Source organism: Diadema antillarum, unplaced genomic scaffold (assembly GCF_040938485.1).
Source record: "Diadema antillarum isolate AM-2024a unplaced genomic scaffold, OU_Dant_1.0 seq00000320_RagTag, whole genome shotgun sequence".
NCBI lineage: Eukaryota > Metazoa > Echinodermata > Echinoidea > Diadematoida > Diadematidae > Diadema > Diadema antillarum.
In genome coordinates this window covers 891337-917358 of record NW_027271339.1, presented here as the reverse complement: position 1 = coordinate 917358, position 26022 = coordinate 891337, and the positions used below count along the sequence as shown (strand labels likewise).

At 39.7% G+C, this 26022-nt stretch overlaps 1 protein-coding gene across 4 annotated transcripts in view; it reads left to right on the top strand.

Annotated features, from left to right (window-relative positions):
* Nucleotides 1-26022, top strand: part of LOC139730519 (uncharacterized) — a 312627-nt gene that overhangs the window by 264511 nt on the left and 22094 nt on the right. For all 4 annotated transcript variants that reach the window (XM_071641366.1, XM_071641365.1, XM_071641368.1 and 1 more), the window contains one exon: nt 22580-22722. In XM_071641366.1, coding sequence (XP_071497467.1) covers nt 22580-22722 — 143 coding nt within the window. The remainder of the gene's footprint in view (nt 1-22579; nt 22723-26022) is intronic.

Sequence of the window (26022 nt, the reverse complement as noted above, 5' to 3'; positions counted from 1 at the left end):
GATTTTCATCAAACTTGGCAGGTAGCATCTCTAGGGGGATAGGATCTCAATTTGTTCAAAGGGGCACCATACCCCACCTGGGGGTCCCAGGGGGCCCAATACCCCAAAAAAATAATAATAATAATAATGATAATAATAATAATGATGATAATAAGGAATTTTAAAAAAATCTTCTTCTCTAGAACCAGAAGTGATAGAGCTAAGTTGATACCATAATTTATTACACTGATGACTGTAGAGTCAAGTTTATTCATGGCAGAATCAGGGGTGCCCCCACCCCCCCTCCCATGGGACCCAAGGGAGGGGTCCTAATTGGGACCTAAATTGTATGTTTACTCTTGGCAGTTATCTAGTCTCATTGTCTATGTTGTATACTACCCCCTCTCCATCCATATGCTGAACAATATATCGATCAGCTGACATCTACGACTGATGCTCTAATGCTGCAGTATCCTGAAGCAAGAATGTCGTCCATTGGGGATTTCAAAAATTTGAATCTTAAAATGATTCTTGCTAATGACAAATTTACCCTAGTGGTGATGGAACCCACTAGAGGAATCAATGTTTTGGATAAGATCGTGACTAATTATGCCAATTTATACTCTCATGTCCAAGTATCTCTCTTCTATTGCTGCTAGCGATCATAATTGTGTTCTTTGGATTCCTGCCAATAGATCATGTCCACAAAATATGACGAAGAAAAGAGTCATACATGTACGTCCCCTAAAAGGTAGTGGATTGTGGTCTTTTGGAGATTTAGTCTGGATGCCAAAGCCACTTTTTGGGGATAACCTTGTTTTACCGTCCACCCAATCTTTTTTGATGGTTTTACCCTATTTCGAGGGTGCTGAATCCGAATCTGGATGATGCAACTCTTGCATCCTTGAGGGTTTTGAGATATTCAAGATGGCCGCCAAAATGACCGCCCAAACCGGAAATTCCCATGTATTTCCTTCTAAATGGTGAGAAATTGAAAACAATTGATGGTTTTACCCTGTTTGGAGGGTGCTGAATCCGAATCTGGATGATGCAACTCCTGCATCCTTGAGGATTTTGAGATATTCAAGATGGCCGCCAAAATGGCCGCCAAAACCGGAAATTCTCTAGTATTTCATTCTCAATGGTGAGAAATTGAAAACACTTGATGGTTTTACCCTATTTTGAGAGTGCTTAATCCAAATCTGGATGATGCAACTCTTACATCCTTGAGGATTTTGAGATATTCAAGATGGCCGCCAAAATGGCTGCCAAAACCGGAAATTCCGTGTATTTCCCTTTAAATGGTGAGAAATTGAAAACAATTGATGGTTTTACCCTGTTTTGAGGGTGCTGAATCCGAATCTGGATGATGCAACTCCTGCATCCTTGAGGATTTTGAGATATTCAAAATGGCCACCAAAACCAGAAATTCTCACATATTTCATTCTCAATGGTTCAAAATTGAGAACAATTGATGGTTCTATCCTATTCCAATTTCAAAATGGCCACCAAAACCGGAAATTTCCACGTATTTCAATTTTAATGTTTTGCAGTTGAGAACAATTTTATTGATGATTCTACCCTATTAAACTTTTCGATCACTGTGCTGAATGCGAATCTGGACGAAACCACCCTTGCATCATTGAGAGTTTGGAGATATTCAAAATGCTCGCCAGAATGGTGAGAAATTGATAACAATTGATGGTTTTACCCTATTTCAGGTTTTCGTCAATGGCAAAATCTAAACCCAACCATACTCTGCTGATAAACGAACGCATATTGTACATCCCAGTTTGAACTTGCTGTACAGTGAAACCAGCTTTACCGGATATCTTGGAGTTTGTAGATACAGCTGTGCCAGGAATGAATCCTGCAAGACTACAGATGCGGTTGAATATTTGAAAGATTACACTGTTTCATCTACATATCATGGATATGTTTTTAACACTAACAATCAGTGGACAAGACATACCCATCTCGATCATATTGTGATAGTGATGTAGAAAGTTATCTTGATACTGAGATTCCCAATATTACTTGTTTTAATCCATGAACAGTTTTAATCGTTTCATCCATGAACACTCACATTGGTTAATTGGTTTATATTGGTGGTCTTGATGACATTGTTGAAGACAAGAGTTGGACATTTTTATAGTTCTGCTTCAAAGTTTTCTTCAATATGATGTAATATATATCTACACATACATATATATGGGGCGACAAACCTCGCATCTACAAAATGTCACATGTTCAGGAGAGAAAAACAAAAACAAAAACAAAAAGTAAACAAACATGGCAACCAAAGCACTATAACAAATGAGAGAACCTTTCCTTTGACATGCCATGGTAGCTTCATTTTTTGGGCAAGACAGCTAAGCTTTGGACAGGATATCATTAACTGACTATCTGTTTATTCAAAAAAGTCATTTTCACTAAAATTTCAGAAACAGCATCTTGTCGCCCAAGCGACGATATCATATATACACACGAGGGGATGGAAAAATCACAGGTAACGCGTAGTAAAAAACAAAACAAACAAACAAACAGCAACATTTAAGGTAATACATTGTAGTTGATAGTCCAGTACTTACGAATATCATAATCACGCAGAGTGCTTTTGAAATTACCCTTATATTGATATCTACTATAGTGGTCATGGATGCAACCATTTCTAGTGACGTAATCAGAATATGCCACAAGTTTCATAAGAGTACGCGGCGAGGGACTCATAAGAGTACAAGACAAATGTCAACACCAAATACCAGCAGGCCATAATTTAATATTACTCTTATAGCCAAAAAGGATTAACTTCACATCAGTCTGGGGAGCCCTTATTGGCTACCACAGGCATTACTTTATGACGATTGTGCATAAAGAAAATTAATTTTCAGTCTTATCTTTGTGTTTGTACGTTTTCAGTATGATGTCAATATCATATTTCTTTCCATTATGTGTTAAAGTTCCGTTTGAGACATATCGGAATATCTCAGTATATTACAATACCATTATGACAGTCATTTTGGATGCCATTAATTGTTGGCTGATTTGACAAATTTGCTCAACCGAGTTGAATTCAAGAATAGGAATTATTGCTTTTAATCACTCGCTTCACGTTATAGCACAATATTTCACTTATTTATAAGAAAATATCAAGGAATTTCCGTTTATACAGGACATTTGTAAATATCTCAAAACCCTCAGCACCCTCGAAATGGGGTGAGACCATCAATTTATTATCAAATTTTCACCATTTAGAAAAAAAAAACATTAACATTGGAATTTCAACATTTCTGCCAATTATTTTGGCGGTCATCTTGGACATCTCAAAAACCCCAAGGAACGCAAAAATGGCAACAACAAAATGTCGAGGGTGCTGAATAGGGTCTCAAAAATTTCAATATTGACAGTTATTTTGGCAGTCATCTTGGAATTCTCAACCCCCCCCCCCCCAAAAAAAAAAAGAAAAAAAAAAAGAATTGCATCAACCAGGTTCGGATTCAGCACCCTCAAAATAGGGTAAAACCACCAATTGTTTTCAATTTTACACCATTTAGACACTTTAGGGGGCCTACATGGGAATTTCCGTTTTTGACGGCCATTTGGGGGCCATTTTGGCGGCCATATCATCTCAAAACCATTATGGATGCAAGAGCTGTATCCTGCAGCTTCAAATTCAGCAAACTCAAAATAAGGTAAAACCATCAGTTTATTTTCAATTTTACACCGTTTAGAAGGAAAAAGGGGGTCTACCTGTGAGTTTCCATTTTTGGCGGTCATTTTGGTGGCCATCTTTATTATCTCAAAACTCTTAAGGATACAAGAGTTTTATCAAGATTCTGATTCAGCACCCTCGAACTAGGGTAAACTATCAATAGTTTTTCAATTTCTCACCATTTACAAGGAAATACAGGGGAATTTCAGGTTTTGGCGGCCATTTTGGCGGCCATCTTGAATATCTCAGAACCCTTAACGATGCATCATCCTGATTCGGATTCAGCACCGTCGAAATAGCTTCAAACTATCAATTGTTTTCAATTACTCACCACTAAGAAAGAAATACATAGGAATTTCCGGTTTGGGCGGCCATTTTAGCGGCCAATTTGGCGGCCATCTTGAATATCTCAAAATCCTCAATGATGCAAGAGTCGCATCAGCCAGATTCGGATTCAGCATCCTCGAAATAGCTTAGAACCATAAATTGTTTTGAACTTCTCACCATTTAGAAGGAAATACATAGGAATTTCCGGGTAATTTGGCTGCCATTTTGGCGGCCATCTTGAATATCTTAATATCCTCAAGGATGCAAGAAACGCATCAGCAAGATTCGGATTTAACACCCTCGAAATAGCCTAGAACCATCAATTGTTTTCAATTTCTCACCATTTAGAAGGAAATACATAGGAATTTCCGATTTTAAAGGCCATTTTGGCGGCCATCTTGAATATCTCAAAATCCTTAAGGATGCAAGAGTTGCATCATCCAGACTTGGATTCAGCACCTTCGAAATAGGGCAAACCAATGATTGTTTTCAATTTCTTACCATTTAGAAGGAAATATATGGGAATTTCCGGTTTGGGCGGCCATTTTGGGGGCCATCTTGAATATCTCAAAACCCTCAAGGATGCAAGAGTTGCATCGTGCAGATTCGGATTCAGCACCCCCGAAATAGGGTAAAACCATCAAAAAACATTGGGTGGACAGTAAAACAAGGTTCAGCCTTTGGCACCCAGACTAATTGGGTTACTCACCATACTTGGGAAGAACCTGCACAGATTAGTCATCCTTCTAAAAAGTGTGATGTGTACCTGGAAAACATTCACTCTTGTCTTGACACTTACCTCCCATGGAAGACAATCCGGCTGCACAAATCAGATAAACCATGGGTTACTGCTGAAGTAAAAACACTCATACATTGCAGGCAGATAGCTTTTGCTGGTAAACAACTGTTTCTGTGGTGCCACTGTAGAAACAAGGCACTGCGGACAGTAACGAAAGCAACAAAAAAAATCGATATTACAGCACCAGAGTTTGTGATCTGAAGGCAAGAGATCCTGCAGCGTGGTATAGACAGACAAACTCATCACACACAGTGCACAAGATCATACAACCATCCACATTCCAGACAATGATACAGCTGATGACCTGTCAGTTGCCAATTATATTAATGAATATTTTTGTTTGATAGCAGCTGACTTGTTGTACCTTCACTGGACAGAAGCAGGTTACCAGCCTTCCTTCCAGCCCAAGATCAGTGTCCTATAGTACAGCCGGGCAGGTGTATACTATTTAGAGCACATTGAACTAGGCAAAGGCGAGCATTACAGGAGACCTACCTGTAAGAACCCTGAGAGAATTCTCTTGTGAATTGGCTTCTCCCCTTGCCAACATTTGAAATACTTCTTTCAGAAAGGGTTTAGTACCTCATCAGAGGAAATGTGCTGAAATAGTTCCAATCACCTTGTGTGTATCCCCCACTGTGAAGGATTTGCACCCGATAGCTCCTACTAGTTACATTGTACTTTGCCAAAATTGCAGAATCGTTCATTGCTAAATGGTTAGTTGAAGACATCGCTCAGCATACTGATCCCAACCAATGCAGTAATCGGAAAGGACGGTCAACTGATCACTACCTCATTCAGTTACTCCACCAAATACTAAAAAATGCTGAAAATTCGAAAGCGATATCAACGATTGTGTTGACCAACTTCTCCAAAGCATTTGATACCATAGATCATAACATTCTCATACAGAAGTTGCTTGGCACAAGTATAAGACCTTGCCTTGTCTCGTGGATTGTTAGTTTTCTTGAATTTCATTCACAATGTGTAAAGTACCACAGAAAGCTATCAGGGTGGAAAAACATCAATGCAGGTGTTCCCCGGGGCACTAAACTTTAATTTTATTTCTAATAATGGTCAATGATGCATGTTCAAATGTACCAGTCCAGAATTTAAAATATATGGATGATATGACTTTGATTGACAGTAGGGTAAATGGGGCATCCATCTAACATGCATCAAGCTTTAGACGAAATTAGCGAGTAGACCAGGAACAACATGAAACTGAATTCTTCAAAGTGTGTAACAATGACAATAACTTTCTGCAAAAATCCTCCTCTACATGATGCTTTGTCCATTGCAGATGTTGGACTAGGTACTGTCACTCAGCCAAGAATATTAGGTGTTTTGATTCAGTCAAACTTGAAATGGAATGGCCATGTTACTCAGGTTCTGAAAAAGTGCAACAAAAAACTGATTTAGATTATCATTCATACAGTCGAAGTGTAAACTCCAAAATCACTATAAATCACAAAACTGGAATGGAAACTTACGTCATGCGACATTTCGCCGAATAGCAATTGGCTTCTTCTGGCATCCTTCCAGTGGAAGAATGGTCCTTATTTGTGTGAAGTCATGTAGGAATTTCACGCACTGATGCGCTTTCAGTACGTGAAAGACACCTCGGAATCTCTCGGATCGCCCAGTCCTGGCTGGCCATGTGAAAGTTGAAACCGGGACCGGGCAATCTGAGAGATTCCAAGCCGTCTTTCATGCACTGAAAATTCATCAGTGTGTGAAATTCCTGCACGACTAAGGACCATTCTTCCACCGGAAGGATGCCAGAAGAAGCTGATTGTTAATTGGCAAAATGTTGGCAAAAAGTTTCCATTCCAGTTTTGTGAGTTACATTGTTTAATGATTTTGGAGTGCAACATAAAGTTATAAATGCTTCGTTTTAGCATCCCCACAGCTGATTTAGTAACTGTATACTCGGGATACATACGTCCTGTTCTTGAGTATGGCTGGCCAGTGTTCAATGGCTCCCTCACAAAGAAACTTGAAAGTCAGAGGTGATTCAGAAAAGAACATGCAGAATAATATTAGGCAAAAACTACACATGGTACACTGCAGCTCTTGAAACCTGCAAGTTCGGCACTTTAGCTAACAGGAGAAAACAGCTGAGTCTAGATTTTGCTTGTCGTATGGCTAATAAAACCCATTTGTATCCAACTGGCTCCCCGTCAAGAGAGCCAGTCAAGGGCATCAGGGGCATCAATACGCATTGCATGCAAACAAAAGGTACCAGCAATTTAAGTGTAAAACAAGAAGGTTTCAGGACAGTGCAATACCGTATTTCATTAACCTGCTGAATAATATAGATTAGAAGTTTTTATTTATCCACATAAGTAGTCCATCAGTCCATTCGTCCATGTTGATTTTTTGGACGAGGTAGCTTGGCAACTGATAGAGGCACTCAAGTGAAACTTTACATAATGTGTTACACGTGCGCCAATCAACTATTGACCGCACCCACCAAAGGTCAAGAGTCAGATTTGAATTGACTGGATATTTGGTATACATAAAATAATAGTGTGGATTTAGCTGACTTCATCAGTTTCGTCATCAGCCTCTGCCACAAGTGGTGCTGGAGGCATTATGTTTGTGGGTTGTCCATCCTTCTGTCTGTCCTTCCATCCGTCCTGTCCTTCATTCCGTCTGTCCTTCCATCCGTCCGTCCGTCTGTAATCAATTTTGTGGACAGCATAAAAACCGTTTGGGGTATTGTAATGAAACTTGGCATGTATACATAGAGGGGCTGAAGTTGTGCCTATCAACTTTTGGGTGCAGATGCTCAAGGTCAAAGGTCAAGGTCAAATGCTCAAAATTTCACTATTTCCTCCATATCTAAGCAATGCCTGAAGGTATTTTCTTGGAACTTTTTTTTTCAATTCAATTCAAATGTCAAATTCATTGGGAATTTTCTGCATTGAATATATATTACAAATGAAATACAGTCATTTCTTTTTATTCTAAAGACAATAAAACATACAGTGTGTACATCCAAACATAATTGTGATGTGATATGATGTGGCGCAGAATAGCTGTTGCACTCAATATTTGCTCTCCCTTCAGTAGGACATTGACTGTGTCTTTTGAAGGTTCTTTTTTATATTTTGATAGCAGAATGTTGCTTTAGCACCCTGGATATTGCAGGACAAGATTGGAGTCCTCAATTGAGAAGACTGACCAGCAACTTCAGGTGAAAGTTTTGTGTGCAAGTATACACTGAGCTGCCATCTCAACCTCCATGTTACTACAGGCGTGGAAGGTTCACCGGTCATCAATAGCTTTGCTGTGGACCCATTGTCTGCACGGTGCAACAAGCTCTTTTGTGTGTGTGCCTGCCCATTCAGAATGCTGAACCTGACCGCACTTAATCTATTGCTTTATAGATGCTGAGCCTGCCTTCTTGTACACCTCTCATTATCACACACCTACACAGTGAATCTGGCCAATGTTGGGAAGAAGTAGAAAGACAAACACCCTCATCAGCTATGTCAGATCACACTAGTGAGCATTATCTGTGTGGCAAAATGGAGAATTTTGTGCTGTGCCTTATTCTGCCTGTGTAGGCTTATTTCAACATGTTACATTTCGAAAGAACTAAAACACATAGGCGGGCAGGTCGAGAAAGGGAAACTTCAACTTGATGTTTATCATTCTGTGAAGGAGCTTGGGATATCTAAGGTCAAACCCACCCGTCATGGTCGTAGGTCATTTCAGAAGTCCCAGATAGCCATCCCTGTCCTAAGCATAGGAAACAGGCGACCTGGAAAACCAAAAAAGATCATTGAACAAAGAACTGCACTGAAAAGGATCTCGCAAACTTGCCATCTCAATGAAGAAGCACCCCTCACCAGAGTTGGCTATTGGAATACACAGTCCATGATGAATAAACCAACAGCAGTATGTGATTTCGTTATAACCGAGAAACTGGATGTTGTGGCCATAACTGAAGCTTGGCTCATAGGAGACAGTCGTGACAGTCCCGCATTAGCTGAAATACAGAACACGCTAAAAGACTATCGCTTTGTTAAGCTCCCTCGCAAAGGAAAGAAAGGTGGAGGAATTTGTGTCATATTGCGGAACCGCTACTATGTCACCAGTACCAAATCTCACTCCTTTGAATTCTGTGAATGCCTAGAGTTAAAAGTATCATGCTCTGGTCAAAAAACTCTCTCACTCATCACTATCTACAGGCCACCAGGGACGGGCATCAGCACCTCACTCTTCTTTACAGAGTTTTCCAGGGGGGCGTTTCATCAACGAGTTCGTCGGAGTTTTCACCGACAAATTTGCTATCAGCCAATCAGACGCAAGGATTTCATTAGCTTTTAACAGTTGTCAGTGTAAATCCTTGCGTCTGATTGGCTGATAGCAAATTCGTCGGTGAAAACCTCCGACGAACTCGTTGATGAAACGCCCCCCAGGCTTCTCGAATCTGTCAGTCTTCTATGCATCAAGGTGATAATCTGTGGAGATTTCAACTTCCACTTCGATGACCCACTTGTCCAAACACAAGAAAACTTTGTGATATGCTGGAGTCTTGTGGTTTGAAGCAGGTTGTCTCTCAACCAACTCACATTCGGGCTCATACATTAGACCTGCTGATTGTAAGAGAACACGATGAGATAGTTAGCAATGTTTCAGTTCTCCCCACGATGCCTTCCGATCATGCAGCAATAGTCTTCACTGCATCTCTGGCACGCCCCCCGCTTGCCAAGAAGGAAATTCGTTTCCGCAAACTGCACAGCATTGACTACACTAAATTCAGTGATGATGTTAAAAGGTGTTTTGCCAAAGCGCACGACATTGAAGATCTTGACTTGTGTGAGCAGGTGAAACTGTTCAACAACTCAATCGCAGACACCCTAGATCAGCATGCACCAGTGACTGTTAAGGTCTGTACATCTGCGCGCTCATGCTCCCTGGTGTGACGATTCATTAAGAGCACAGAAACGGAAGTTGCGCGCCAAAGAATGCCAGTTGAGAAAGTCTGTCCCAAAGCTGACGATTGATAAATAAATAATGAAGAAGGCCACCACAGAATACCATGCTGCCCTGAAACAAGCCAAAAGATCATATCACCAGAAGCTGATCAATGACTGCAACAGGAACGACCTATTCAGGTTGATACATGACCTTACTGTCGAGGGCCCTGGTCAGACTTTGCCTTCCCATGACTCGTATGAAGAACTCTCTGAGAGACTCAATAAGTTCTTTGATGACAAGATCACTCAACTGTGCAATCCCCTGTACAACTCGGAGATGAACCCAACTTCCTTCTCAGGCTCCTTTTCAGTCCTGAAGAATCCCATGAGTTCTCTGACCTGCAGCCTTCAAGCATTTCAAAATGTTTCAGAAGAAGACGTGCTGAAGCTCATAAAATCCAAGAAAATAAAAACATATCCTTTGGATCCAGCACCTGCTGTTGTGTTCAGCAACTGTACGGATGCCTTTCTTCCTGCCATCACGGACATGATAAACCACTCTCTTGATCATGGAGTCTTCCCAAAATCCCTCAAGTCAGCACTCATCACACCTGTACTGAAGAAGCACGATCTCGATCCAGAGTGCTTGAATAGCTATCGCCTAATTTCGAATCTTCCATTTCTGGCAAAAGTCATTGAGCGTGTAGTATGTCAGCAGCTTATGCAGTACTTAAATGGGAACTCCCTCCTCGCCACCAGGCAGTCTGCCTACAGACAACATCATAGTGTCGAGACAGCACTTTTGCGAGTGTACAATGACCTTTTGCAGTCCCTTGACGACAAATGTAAAGCCATTTTCGTCCTCTTAGATCTGTCTTCAGCTTTTGATACGATAGATCATGCGATCCTTCTCTCCATGCTGAAGAACAGGTTCGGCATAGCCGAAACAGCATTAGCCTGGCTATCATCATACCTTACTGACAGAGAACAGAAAGTGACAGTTAACGGCGTCACCTCCGACCCCATTCCACTTAAATGGGGTGTCCCTCCAGGATCCGTAATTGGACCACTTCTGTTCATCTGTTACACCACTCAAGTCCAGGAAATCATCAAAGCTCATGGATTTGGCTGTATGATGTATGCCGATGACACCCAACTCTACATTTCTATGAAATCTATTGACAGAAATCGGATCATCAGGAAGCTTGAGCTCTGTCTGGCAGATATCCAGAAATGGATGGAAAGTAATCACCTTGTCCTGAATGACAGAGAGATGGAGGTACTGCATGTGACATCTCATTTCAAGCCCTCCAAAACCCTGGCTCCCATTGCATCCGGAGAATGCCAAGTCGTGCCATCTGCAGCAGTTCGTGATTTAGGAGTCTTCTTGGACAACAATCTTCAAATGAATCAGCATGTCAACAATATCTGCCATAGTGCTTCCTTTGCCCTGAGAAAAATAGGAAAGATCCGAACCCTCCTTGACAAGCGAACAACAGAGGTACTAGTACATGTGTTCGTGACTTCTGTCCTTGACTTTTCCAACAGCTTACTAATTGGCCTTCCAGATTAGGAGATTAGTAAATTACAAAGGATCCAGAACTCTGCATTCCGTCTGGTAGCAAAGTGTAAGAAGCACAATCACATAACACCAATTCTCGCTGAGCTTCACTGGCTCCCTATTCAACTCCGGATCCAGTACAAAATCATTCTGTTTGTTCACAAGGCTGTACACAATATGTCACCCGACTACATATCTGAACTGGTCACTCCATACGTCCCTACAAGAACTCTCCGATCTGCCTCTCAGCACCTGCTTCAAGTTAACACAAGAAGGACCAAGAGATACGGTGAAAGGACTTTTGCTTATACAGGTCCAGTCCTCTGGAACTCCCTTCCTCAGCTACTCCGATCCCAAGAAAACTCTGAACTGTTCAGCTGAGGTAATCAATTCCTTGAGATATTGTGGACTGATATCATTCTGAAATTTATAAACTAACAGGAGAATCTTAAATATGAGACGCTTTTCAATGGGGAGCCATTGAAGTTAAGTAAAAGTATGTGAGATTTCACTATACTTGGGGAGCTTTTCAATGATGCGGGCAGCAGTGTTCTGAATCCTTTGAAGATGATAACAATCCGATTGGGGAATATTAATCAACAGACTATTACGATTATCTAACCTACTAATAACAAAAGAGTGAGCTAAAGTGTGGGTGATCTTCTTCGTGAGGTAGGGTCTTAGTTTACCAAGACATCGAAGAGCAGCTGTAGCAGACTTGCAGACCTGCCTGATGTGTTCCTTCAAGGTATAATGTTGACATTACCGATACTGACTGCCACAGGACTTGGGGATGTAAGAAACTTGGAGGAGAAATGAATAACTTCAGTCCTGGAGTTATTCAAGGTAAGGCAATTGTTGACAGACCAGCGTTTTATGTCAGCCAGACACTTGTTCAGCTTGAGAACAGACAGCTCTCGATCGTCCGGATTGAAAGTTACCAGAATCTGTGTGTTATCTGCGTAGACCATGGGTTGAAGGCCGTGATCATTGATGATGTCGATGATTGGAGAACTGTAAATCGTAAATATCTTTGGTCCCATAACTGAACCTTGTGGGACGCCACAGTTGTCATGGTGGATATCAGATGTAGCGTCTGCAATGTGCACACTGTGTGTCCGGTCTTTCAGGTAGGATTTTAGCCATTCAAGGACATTTCCATGGAACCCATACCTTTTGTCCAGCCCTCGAAGGAGGATGGGATGGTCCACGGTGTCAAATGCAGCACTTTAGTCAAGAAGGATGGGGATAGCTTCCTTGTGTGAATCTAGGGCCAGCAGGATCTCATTATAGACTTTCAAGAGGGCTGTTTCTACACTATAGTTTTTCCTATATAGGCAGACTACATTGAAGGAATTAAGTTTTGCTCACAGAGGTACTCTTTGATCGGAGCGGAGCGGAGGAGCAGCAGCTAAAGTACACAGTACAGCAAAATGATCAGAAGGCAGAGAATGAGTTGCTGAAACACCAGAGACAAAATTGTCCTCTTCTGAAGCAATCAGCAGGTCCAAAGTGTGACCACTGCGATGTGTCAGGATGTTCACATAATTCTGAAGGTTTGCAGGCTCCAGTACTTGAAATAATTTCTTTGAGTCATTATTTGCAGGATCTTCGAAGTGAATGTTGAAGTCTCCTGCCAACATAAACTTTAGTCGGGATGATATCAGAACCTCCAATGCTAGCGACAATTCTCTGATGAAAGATCCTATAGTAGCTCTATTTTTTCTAGAAGGTGGTGGCCTGTAGAGAACAACTATGCGAAACGAAGAAGTGATGTACAGGTTAAATCAACATATTCAAATGATTGCAGTTGTAAGCTCCGGTTTTCAACGACATTGAATCCACCTCGTAGCAGAAGACTCACTCCACCTCCGACTGTACCCTGACGATATACATGGAACATCTTGAATCCTGGTAGTGTCCTGTGAATGTCAGCAACTGCATGGTTGTCACGATCAGTACCTGTTAGCCAGGTTTCGGTTAGGGCCATGATGCGGAGGCGCTGTGACAGCACAAAATCACATATTGCTGTTGACTTACCCAAGGCTTTGACATACCTTGCATTCCATAGAGCAAACTTGATCTGCTGATAGTGTTTTGGCAGAGCACTGGTTTTGCATTGGATCAGATTCAGTGAAACCCCGTTATAACGAGTTCGGTTATAACGAGGAACCGCTTATAACGAGGTGATCGCGTCGGTCCCGTTTTCCTTTGCGTGTAAACCTATGGCAGAACGAATCGGTTATAACGAGTTCGGTTATAACGAGATTCCGGTTATAACGAGGACAATTTCAGTGCATCATGATAAAGGAAAACATAAGCAATTTGATCGGATATAACGAGGTTCCATTTCTTGACTAAATTGTCGCTTTCAAACACGCGACAAACGAAACATTGAAAACCGAATTCACGCTATCCACGCCTTTTTCGCGTTTTGCAGAGAACTGTTCCTTCCATAGTTTCTTCTAAACCACGCGATAAGACACAGGAATGCCTTCCGATGTTCCTACTGATTTATTAAACATAATCATTCGATTTTCTTTTTCGCGAGATACGTGTGCGTGATATTAGGTCAGACCACAGCGCAACGAGTAAAAAAAAAAGGATAACGCATTCAAAAACTTTTCATGGCGGTAGCGACACTTGTGGCCTAAATGGACAATTATTGGCATGCGTGTGAAACTCATCATTATATCCTTTTCATTTTTAGTTCCGACTTCCAGTTCTTTTGCTGGTTAACATGAGTGTGGATGATTATAGTCAAGATAATTAATGAAATCATCGCGATCCCGCTGGTTAAGAGTAGCGTAAAAATTGTTGAATAACGCATGTTAACCTACTTAATCGGTGTTCAGAAAAAGAAACAAATGCATTTATTAGTTTGAATAGATCTGGATTTGTTCATTATCATTTAACAAATGATAATTTGAATATGAGTGTGTATGATTAAAGCCGAAATAATTAATGAAATCATCGCGATCCCGCCGGGTGACAGTAGCGTAAAAATAGTTGAATAACGCATGTTAACCTACTTAATCAGTGTTTAGAAAAAGAAACAAATGCATTTATTAGTTTGTTTAAATCTGGATTTGTTCTTTATCATTCAACAAATGATAATTCAAATATGATTGTGTATAATGATTGAAGCCGGAATAATTCGTGAAATCATCACGATCTCGCCGGGTGACAGTATAGCGTAAAAGATAGTTGAATAACGCATATCAACCTATTTAATCGGTGTTCGGAAATAGAAACAAACGCATTTAACAGTTCAAGAACGGAATCGATGTACAAAACGCGAAGAGATTTTCGGAAGAAAATAAAGAACGCATTTTTAATCCTTTCGGGAGCAACGATCATACATTGTATAAAATTACAGCCGAAATGATTCATGAATTATCGAATTCCCGCTGGGCACCAACAGCATAAAATACCTCGCAAGTTAACGGTAAACAATGCATATATGTTACTCTGAAATCATCGCGATCTCGGCAGGTGACAGTAGCGTAAAAAAAGTTGAATGACGCATGTTATCCTAAATCAGAAAAAGAAACGCATTTTTTATTAGTTTGAATAGATCTGGGTTTTGTTCATTAACACAATTTCAACACTGCATTTCACAATGAAGATTTTTCTTTCTTTCAGAATGGTCTGCCAGGTACAGATTTGCGTAAAAATTATCACAACCTTCCATATTCAATCCTGTCGCATATTTTTCAAGAACGGATGTGCAAAACGCGAAGAGATTTTCGGACGAAAATAAAGAACGCATTTTTAATCCCTTCGTACGCAACGATCATACATTGTTCAAGATTACAGCCGAAATGATTCATGAAATCATCGCATTCCCGCTGGGCACCAACAGCGTAAAAATACCTCGCAAGCTACGGTAAACAAGGCCTGTATTTGCGCTGGTGTTTAGAAAAACTTCACAAACAAGAATTATTACAATAAAGATTTAACTCATTTCAGCCCCTAGTTTTTCGTCTAATTCAAAAATAGTTTCCCTTTTTTTCTCTCTATAATAATGATTCATAATTGTGTAATAACAATGCAAAGGATGTTCTTGAGATTCATTGATGGGTAAATGATGTCGTGCTTATGTTTTTCTTTGTTTTTGATGCGTACGGATACAACGAGGTACCGGTTATAACGAGGTAATATCGCCGGTCCCACGGACCTCGTTATAACGGGGTTTCACTGTACTATGTCTACTAAAACCACAGTGTTTATCAGGAGTTGTACTTCTAGAGTAACATGGTGGTGATGGTGAAATTACCACTGGGATTGGTTGTTGACCGGGCCCATATTGTGAGACAGGTGCTGTTTCTTGGGGAGGACGGCCTCTGATCTTCACACCACCACAGGAGCCACGACAGGTTGAGGGAATATGGTTCAGACCCAGAGCTTTAATGGTAGAATACACTTGCCTGGGTAATCTCACCTTCCCATGACATGAGAGGTGCAACATGTCGTTCAATCCATATGACAGCTGTTTCGAAGTAAGACAAGTGTACTTGTTGCTTTCATGGTTACCATGTAGCTGGCTGCCGTCTTGTACAGGGCCTGGGTTTGGGTGTACATCTCCAGCTCTAAACAAGTCACATTGAAAAGATGCTTGGCTGTTAGAATAATACGGGATCCTTCTTGGTAGGAAGTGTTTATGAGTGTATAGCTGCTTCACAAAAGGCCTTGGCGCTGTAAGGGCTAAGCTATGGGATCCATTCAGATGAGGAAGAAGGGTGAGGGTTCCAATCACAATCAGAAGAAAAGCCCCCATTGTGATCAAGCAGCTTTCCTCAGCTCAGAGACAGGGCAGGCGCAAGGCCACATTACAGCACAGTCAATGTCAATCAGCCATGCACGAGTGAGCACCTCAGATTGTGCTTTACTGCATGGAGCATATATGGCTTCCCTGGCTGCTTCCTTGGTCAAGCAACCAATTTGTGTCATTTGATGTAAGATCTTGGCAACCAGGCAAATACAAATGTCATCCAAAGTCCTCCTGCTTCCTGGTACTTAGTTCTTGTAGTGGAGCAAATCTTCACTAGAAGTAATAACAAAAAGTCACCAAACGGCCAACAAAATTGGAGGGCAGTGAGAGCTGCATGCATGCATGCGCTCATCCATATTCTTGAGCAGTGTGTTGCCATGTTGAGAGCATACTTCTTATCTTTTTTTCTTGTTGTCTTTTGATAAAGCAACCTTATGTAGTGATTTTAATATGATTAACCCGTTGAGGACGAGTCCCGAGTATACTCGGGCAAGCGTCTACGGGAAATGCGTGTTGTAGCAAAATCAAACCGTCCTCAATGGGTTAAAAGGTATTATTGTGTATGTACAGTCAAACCTGCCTTAGCGGCCACCTGTCTATAGCGACCACCTGTCTATAGCGGCCACTGAAAAATCCCCCTGAGAGAAAAGCCCTGTTAAAGACCCTGTGTATAGCTGCCACCTGTCTAATGCGGCCAGCGGCCACAAATTTTGTTTCCCGCGCTAGATTTTAACCTGTCTATAGCAGCCAGAAACCCAATGGAGAGCCATAGCGGAGCCGATAATTCAGCATGTTTTTCTGCTTTGTAGCCGTGCAGGCAACGTTCAGTGATCACCACCACTGCATTCATCCCTCATTCAGTAATAATAATGCACTAGTGTTAAGCTTTCTCCACAACAATACACATACTTCTGTGCAACAATTTCATATACACCAGCATGGTTAAATGCATGAAACACACGGTGTGTGTACACACATACATGTACATGTAAGGATACAACGATGATACATGTGCATGTAAGCAATGCACACAATGTTGGATTACCTTTGTATAGCGGCCACCTGTCTAAAACGGCCACTTTTTCCGTCTCCCTTGAGTGGCCTCTATAGACAGGTTTGACTGTATATATATTTTTTCCATTTTAATGTGTTAGCTTTGCCAAGAAAGTTAGATTTTTTTTGTTATCATGCCTTTATATCATTGTGGGGTTTTTTTCAGATTACTGAAATAATCTGTTTTTATGATTAGGATTATGAACATGTGCAATTCAGCCTTAGACTGCTAGACATGATTTTTTGATGAAACCTGTACAATTCAATTCAATTTAATGGGCAGTGATATTCCTCATGGACATTTACTGAGTTATTGCATTCAATCATCACCCTGCATGCGTCCATCATGTGTAATTTTTTTACATATTCATCTTCTTTAAAGGACAAGTTCACCTTCATAAACATAAGGATTGAGAGAATGTAGCAATATTAGTAGAACACATCATTGAAAGTTTGAGGAAAATCAGACAATCCGTTCAAAAGTTATGAATTTTTGAAGTTTTTGTGCAGTACCCGCTGGATGAAAAGACTACTGCAGTGTATGAATAACTTCGATGTCACATGCGTACAACAATATAAGGAAAATATAAAGAGATTTTCACAAAAGTCCATCTTTTGAAAAAAGTACACATTCCCCTGACTCGTTACCGACAAATGTTATGCGTAATATTATTCCCCCTGCCTTTAGAAAGAGGCAAGTCAAGTGCTCTTTTATTATGCGAAAAAAGTGAAAATATGTTGAATTTTCTTTTACATTTTCTTTATACTGTTGTACGCATATGACTCACAAGCTGTAGTAGTCTCCTCATCCAGCGGTTCCAACACAAAAATTTAAAAAATTCATAACTTTTGCATTGATTGTCCAATTTTCCTCAAACTTTCACTGATGTGTTCTACTAATATTGTTGCATTTTCTCAATCCTTATGTTTATGAAGGTGAACTTGTCCTTTAAGACCCCATGACAGATTTTCACCAAACTTGGCAGGTAGCATCCCTAGGGGAAAGGATCTCAATTTGTTCAAATGGGTACCATTACCCCTCCCCGCTCCCAAAATTAAGGAATCTTATATTCTTCTGTCAAACCTCAAGTGATAAACTAGACTTGGAATTTGTCAACACTGACAAACAAATTAGGTGATCCGATCTATTCGGAAATCAATGATTTGAGTCCTGATCCCAATAGGCATGACCATACCGGTTTCATTTGTGTTGAGGGGACATTGGCCGTGTGATGTTTGGATTCTCATTTAGAAAAGGGAGTCAGACCTGCCATCTTTGGTACCAAATTCCGCATACACTAACGAAAATACAGAATGAAATATATTTGACCGTAGACCTCACTTTGCACACGCAAGATGGCATCTAAGCAAAAAGTGGTTATTTTGCGAAATGATTCTTGTAACATGGTCTTTGCGTGTGCAAAATGTGGGAAAGATAAGATATGTATTCACTAAGATACAGGATGAAACATTTATGACCTTTGACCCTAATTCATATACCCAAGATGGTGTCGATCAAGTAGTTGTTATTTTAAGAAATAATGTGCGTGACATGAACTAAACATGTGCAAAATATGGGGGTGATAGGGGCTGTTTTTCTTGAGTTATTGCAAAGAAAGTTGCAGAAAGAAAGAAATATCTCAATACATCGAAGATAAGCTTTAAAGGGGATGGCTAGTAACCGATCAGTGGGAATCAGTGGGAATGCTGAGGGATGATTGTTCCAATCCTTGTGGGATTCATTTAAGAGTACATTATATATCTACTGTTGTGTGAAAATTATTTGCTTCAGAACGGTCTCATATTCAAGTAATGTGCAGATTAATGCCCCGTCACTGACCAGGGACGCTTACCTGGAAACATTAAACTGCACATTACTTGAATATGAGACCGTTCTGAAGCAAATAATTTTCACACAAGAATAGATATATAATGTACTCTTAAATGAATCCCACAAGGATTGGAACAATCATCTCTCAGTATTCCCACTGATTCCCACTGATCAGTTACTAGCCATCCCCTTTAATCAACCAAGTATTTTGACGTGATCCCGACATCGTATGAAAAAACGAAGTTGACACTGACAATAGCGCACAGTCTTAGCTACAACATATTAAAATCTGGGAGAAATTCACTGAAGGATAAAATAGCTAGTGCTTGATAAAGACAGTCATGTCATTTTTCATTTCCAGAAAGTGTACTCCCATAGAGATAATACCTCATTTGCACAGGCAAAATGGCGTCCGACCAAAGCGTCGTTATTTTACGAAATGATCCATCTATCGAGGTCCATGTGTGTGCAAAATATGACGTTGATACCATATACACTAATGAGATTACAGAATGAAGCATATTTGACCTTTGACCCCACTTTACACAGCCAAGATGGCATCTGAGCAAAAAGTTGTTATTTTGTGAAATGATTCTTGCAACATGTTCCTTACGTGTGCAAAATGTGGGAAAGATAGGATGTGTATTTACCAAGATACAGGATTAAACACTTTTGGCCTTTGACCCTAATTTACCTACCCAAGATGGTGTCAGAGGAAGTAGTTGTTATTTTGTGAAATGATGTTCGTGACATGGCTTAAACATGTGCAAAATATGGGGTTGATAGCCAGTGTTGTTGTTGATCTATTGCAGAGAAAGTAGAAGACAGAAAGAAAAAGAAAGAAAAAAATAAGTTATTTTATAGAAATTTGAAGGAGAAGCATAAAAAAATCAGAAAAAGATAAAGTTAGGAAGGGAGAATAAGACTAACTGAAGAAAAAGAAGAAAAAAGTGTTTTAAAAAAATCAAAACAAAAATATTGACAGGGGTGAGCCTCCAACCGGGGACCTTAGGATTACGAGTCGGATGCGCTATGTACTGACCTATTTCATCCTCCATAGGCCCTGTGTATGAAGCAAAATGACGCTGCATCGAAGCCAAGTGCCAATTTTAACCAAGTTTTTTTACGTGATGCCGAGGTTGTATGAAAAAACAGAGGGCACATTGACGATAGCCCAAAGTCTCAGCTACAACATATTAAAATCTGGGAGAAATTCACCTGAGCATAAGTGAGCTAGTGCTCGAAAAAGATAGTCGTGTCAATTTTCATTTCCAGAAAAACTGCACTCCCATAGAGATAACACGTAAACTGGTCAAATTTGACAGGATTACTTTCAATCCATTTTTACGAGGTGATGCCGTCATCCAATCAAAATTTTGTTTTACATATATGAAAGAGCATTTAATAAGCTACGACATACTGAAATCTGGGTGAAAATCGGCAAAGGATAAGTGAGATACGCTCAAATGAACTTGAAATTTGATGACGTCATTTTGAAAATTTACTTCTTTTATTTCATTAAGAAATTTGATATCTTTTTATCATTTTTCAGCATCGCCAACCCATGAAATGACATGTAAAACTCATCAGCTTTCAGAATATGTAAAGAAAATGGGGAGTCACCATCCATCCTGACGAGTAAAATCATATGTATGTTGTAGCTTATTAAATGCGTGTGGGGGGGGTGGAGCTTCTGTTTTGTTTTGTTTCATCCCCACATACGTGCTCCAGGGAACAGGATTATAGGCCAGGGACAAATTACACATTCCTCTCTTCCTCTCTCCCCCTCTGTCTGTCTGTCTGTCTCTCCCTCTCTCTCTCTCTCTCTCTCCCTCTCTTTCTCTTGTGTGGTTTATGGAGCAAAGGGTTTTGGGTATATATTGTAAGTACAAAATGTTGAAATAGTATTATATATATGTTGTTATGACAATTGCTAACTGAGACTCATGTTAGTCATTTGTGTGTGCGTGTGTGTGTGTGAATTATTTTGAATTTTCTGATATAAGTTATATGTTTTGTAAATTTAAAATTGGGGGCTGAGAATGGTTGAAGTAGTTTGATTTATATAGGGTTATAAAGTACTGATATATTGTATATGTATAATTGTGTAATAGAGTTGTAGGGTGTTGTTTGTATTCATTGTGCTTATCATAGACGTAATTATGTAATTGTGATGTAAAATGTGTTTGTATTGTCATGATCATTTTGTTGTAATGTAATGTCAGTGGAAGCCAAATTTCTATGTCTGACGTAGACCAATAAAGAAATGAATGAATGAATGAATTAAGAATTGGCGGTTTTTTGGCATAGTTGCACTGTATATCGCCATTGACGCGTGCGCGGAATTTCAACTTTGACGGGCCCGTATGACGTCATATTGAGTCGGATTAACATGAAACTTGGTAGAAATATTCCTTGACATTTCAGACATCCGATCAAAGTGAAAAAATGGGAAATTTTTATTGCATATGAGCTGTGCCTGCATATATGCGCGTGTGCGCCCGCATCCGTCAATTTTTTTCAATTTTTCAAAAAAATGCTCTAAATGGTCTGAAACGTGTGCAAAAAAATTTTGAGCTCGATTGGAGCATGTAAATATTTCAACGCGAGCATGCGCGCACGTTTTAAGGGTATAGATGAATTTTGAGAATATGTGTAGAATTAGCTTGACTTGAACTATATGTGACGCAAATTTCATTTAAAAATTCCATTCCATTAATGAGATAAGAATGAAAATGTGTTTTCATATAATGACGTCATAGTGACGTCACGGTCGACTGATCACAATGATTTTACTAGATCTGTCGTCTTTGGAACACGATACACATATGGTATAAGTTTGAAATTGGACACACAGACACAGACGCACAGAGGACTTTCTGAGCTAACCTCTGCACAACTTTTGAGGAGAAATAAAGAAATAAAGAAAGAAGAATAAAGAATCAGTACAGATACAGAAGGTGATCCGAGAGGATACTCGGATCACCTAATTAAGGTAGTGCTATGAGTAAGTTAGATTAGTAACTGTAGTTTCAAGTTTGTTTATGGCAAATCAGGGGATGGGGGAGGGAGAGGCTAAATTGTGGCCAGTTTTGACATTTCTATCTTCTTCTTTCAAAAATGCATGGTCAGATTTTCACCAAACTTGGCAGGGGTTATCACTAGGGTGATCAGATATGTATCCGTGCAAATGGGCACCATTCCTCACCTGGGGTTCCCTAAGGGGCACAAAGCCCCTAAATTTAAAAAATCTGTACAAATCTTTGATTTAGAACCAGAAGATATGAGTTAATTTAGTGTTATGAGCAATGATGTGATATCATATCATATCATATCATATGTTATGTGCAAAATGGACACCATGCCTTAATGGAAGTTCTCAAATCTGCCCTGCCCCCCAACTTTGCAATGTTCTTAGATAATCGTCTGCAAGAATGCATGGAAGATGAACTTGTGATACTCAGGTGAGCACAAAACTTATGGTTCTCTTGTATAATGTAAAAGTTCATCACCATCACTTGCTCAAACTCCTGAATTGGCCCACCTTCTGGGATGTGAGAGAGTGGCATGAAGTCATAAATTGCAAATTCTGCTTTTCTTTTAATGCAGATATTTTGTGCCCATGGTGGAGTACCGAACTCACAGAGTGGAATTTGCACTTTGGCTGAAATCAACAAGATTCCAGTCCCACTGAAGGATCCAGAGAATGAGAGCATGGTTGCTTGGGAACTCATGTGGAATGACCCTATTAAGTGAGTATGCCCCATGGTGTGATGACTTGAGATCTCTGTGACCATTTCCCATGAAGTCTCCAAAATCACATGATTTTCCTGAGAAACAATTCATTACATCAATGATGTCATGGTAATTTAGCATATCAAAACACACACACAAAAAATAAATGTGTATTATTGAAATCATCAAGTGATGACGTTTTTGTCCTTTTGCCTTTATGTCTGAACACCTATTGCCAGTGCTTTGTCTGGGTATTATGTTTCTCTAGTAGTCCAAGATGTACCCACATTTCTTTCTTTGGATTTCCATGTATCTCTAGATAGCTTTGTCTTAGGGTTTCTAGTCATTTTTGATATCCCATTTTGCTGTTGATTCATCAGTGGGTAATTATGTTATTATTGATACAGCTGTGGACAGTGGCTGATATGCATGTAGGCCTTCATTATGCCATATATGTACACCTTGTTTTCAACCTTTTAGAAGAAATCCAAATGCGTTCAGAATAAAGTGCAAACAGAATCAAAATCATGCCGCAGGCTATACAGAGCATACCAAAAAAAAGGTAATACTTTGGAGGGCTACTGTTCATAATTGTCCACTATGGAGAACTCAGTGTTGGTTGTGAGGAAAGAAGAACTCTTCTTCTATCCATTGATATCCAATGTTCACAAATGTCATGCATGACTGAGCACATTATTCCATTGATACTTAATGTTGACAAATGTCATGCATGCCTGAGCACATGAACGTTAAAGACAACAGTGACAAATAAATAATTGCACTTTTTCCAAGTTTGAGTGTTATCATGCACACAAACAATGAATAGACTGTCTCACTGAAGGGATGAGATCTGTCAACGAAAGTGGCCAAATAAAAAGGCCAGCCTTTACGAATGCAGGTTTGTATTGAGGGTTTCTTCTAACATCTTATGGTCCATAACCTTTAATATGGCCACCTGTCTGATAATTTGGTCAATCCCACAAATACCAAACCACACAGTTCATTTTTCTCAGATCATATTCAACACATAGCTCACATCGACAAATCATGTCTTGAACATGAAGAGAGAAAATGGATAATGGGTTATAGGCCATGGGCTAGTGGGGGTCAACTTGCACCCCCTCTGCACCTAACATTCATTGTTGTTTCCATGTAGCCCTTGGTCTGGAGGGTCAGAAAAGTGATGTTAACATAAAAAAAAGTTGGGTCCCAAGACCCGCCCCGTGATGTTTTGTGACGTCACTTCCGGAACAACCTTTTAGCGAATATGGGGAAATAGCATTTGGGTATTATCCTAAGAAAATGGTCCCCCTGTCCTTATTTTTCAATGATAACCAATGTTTTTAGTATTTCTAGATTCCTTAGAAAATGGGAAATATGATGCAAAGCAAAGTTTGGCAATATAAGCCCTCAGATTGTCGTCATCGACAACGAAATGGGCAACAATGTCGACAAAATTCAACAAATTTTTACAAAATTTGTGCAATTTTTCAAGTTTCACCCTTTAAGTTTGTATATTTTAGTGAAAAATTTGTTAAATGACTTGAAATTTGGTCTGGATATTAAATGAATATCCCTTTTTATGAAAACAAAAGATTTTGGCCTAATTGTAATCCTATCTTCTTCTGTAGACATTCAAGTGCACATGCGCAGTGTCTGGAAATAAGCCTCCCAAATGCCTTTTTTTTTAATGTCCACTATCAAATGAGTTACAACTCATCTCTTTATCATGTAAATTCACAAATTTAATCATATTTTGCAATCAGCAATCACTTGATTGAATAAAAGTTGCCTTAAAATGAGAAATCAAAGGTGACCATGGTTCTATTGATGATGACGTTGGTCACGACATCGAAGATGAAGACGACGTCAAAGACTCGAATTACAACATAGCAGGGATTCTTTTACAAATCTCCATTTCAATTGATTGATTTTAGCCATACATTCACAGTAAAGGAAATGAAGATAATGAATTTTCAATTCTATTAGCATTTCATTTCTTTGCAATAAACTCAATTCCTACTTAAAGGGGAAATCAAGTCTAAAAATAAGTTAGTCTGATAAAAAAGAGTAAAATCTTACGAGTTCAACGGTAAGAATTTGACTGTAATCTGATGAAAAATAAGGAAGTTATGATTTTTTTTTTTTTTTTTTGCTAATTTCTGCAAAACATTTCTTGTACAGTGGATAAGAATATGCAAATGAGTGATCTGGCCATGTCATAACCTCACAATTTTCCGTTGATCGTGTACAAAAAATGAAGAAAATTCAATGTTTCTGTCAGTGAAGTCTGACACATGATGTTATTCCTGGTTGCATAACTTCGTAATAGTGATGTTAGATTATATAGATTTGGGCCTGGAGCATAATTGTGTTTGAATGAAAAACTGGAAATGTCAAAATTTTATGTACAAACTATACGGCAAGATGTGAGGGGATAACATACTCACTTTAGTCTGGGTGCCAAAGCCACTTTTTGGGCCTAACCTTGCTTTACCGTCCACCCAATGTTTTTTGCTGGTTTTACCCTATTTCGGGGGTGCTGAATCCGAATCTGGATGATGCAACATTTGCATCATTGAAGGTTTTGAGATATTCAAGATGACTGCCAAAATGGCCGCCCGAACTGGAAATTCCCACGTATTTCCTTCTAAATAGTGATAAATTGAAAACAATTGATGGTTTTACCCTATTTCAAGGGTGCTGAATCCGAATCTGGATGATACAACTTTTGCATCCTTGAGGATTTTGAGATATTCAAGATAGCCACCAAAATGGCCGCCAATACCGAAAATTCCCATGTATTTCCTTCTAAATGGTGTGAAATTGAAAATAATTGATGATCCTACCCTATTTGGAAGGTGCTGAATCCGAATCTGGATGATGCACCTCATGCATCCATAAAGATTTTGAGATATTCAAGGTGGCCGCCAATTAAAACCAGAAATTCCCATGTATTTCCTTCTAAATGGTGAGAAATTTAAAACAATTGATGGTTCTACCCTATCTCTGGGGTGCTGAATCCTAGTCTGGATGATGCAAACCTTGCATCCTTGAGTGTATTGAGATATTCAATATGGCTGCCAAAATGGACGCCAATTAAAACCGGAAATTTCTATGTATTAGCTTTTGAATGGTGAGAAATAGAAAACAATTGATGGTTTTACCCTATTTCGAGGGTGCTGAATTCGAATCTGATGGATGATGCACCTCGAGATAGTCAAGATGGCCGCCAAAATGGCCGCCAAAATGGAAACTCTATGTATTTCCTTCTTATAAATGGTGAGAAATTGATAAGAATTGATGGTTTTACCCTA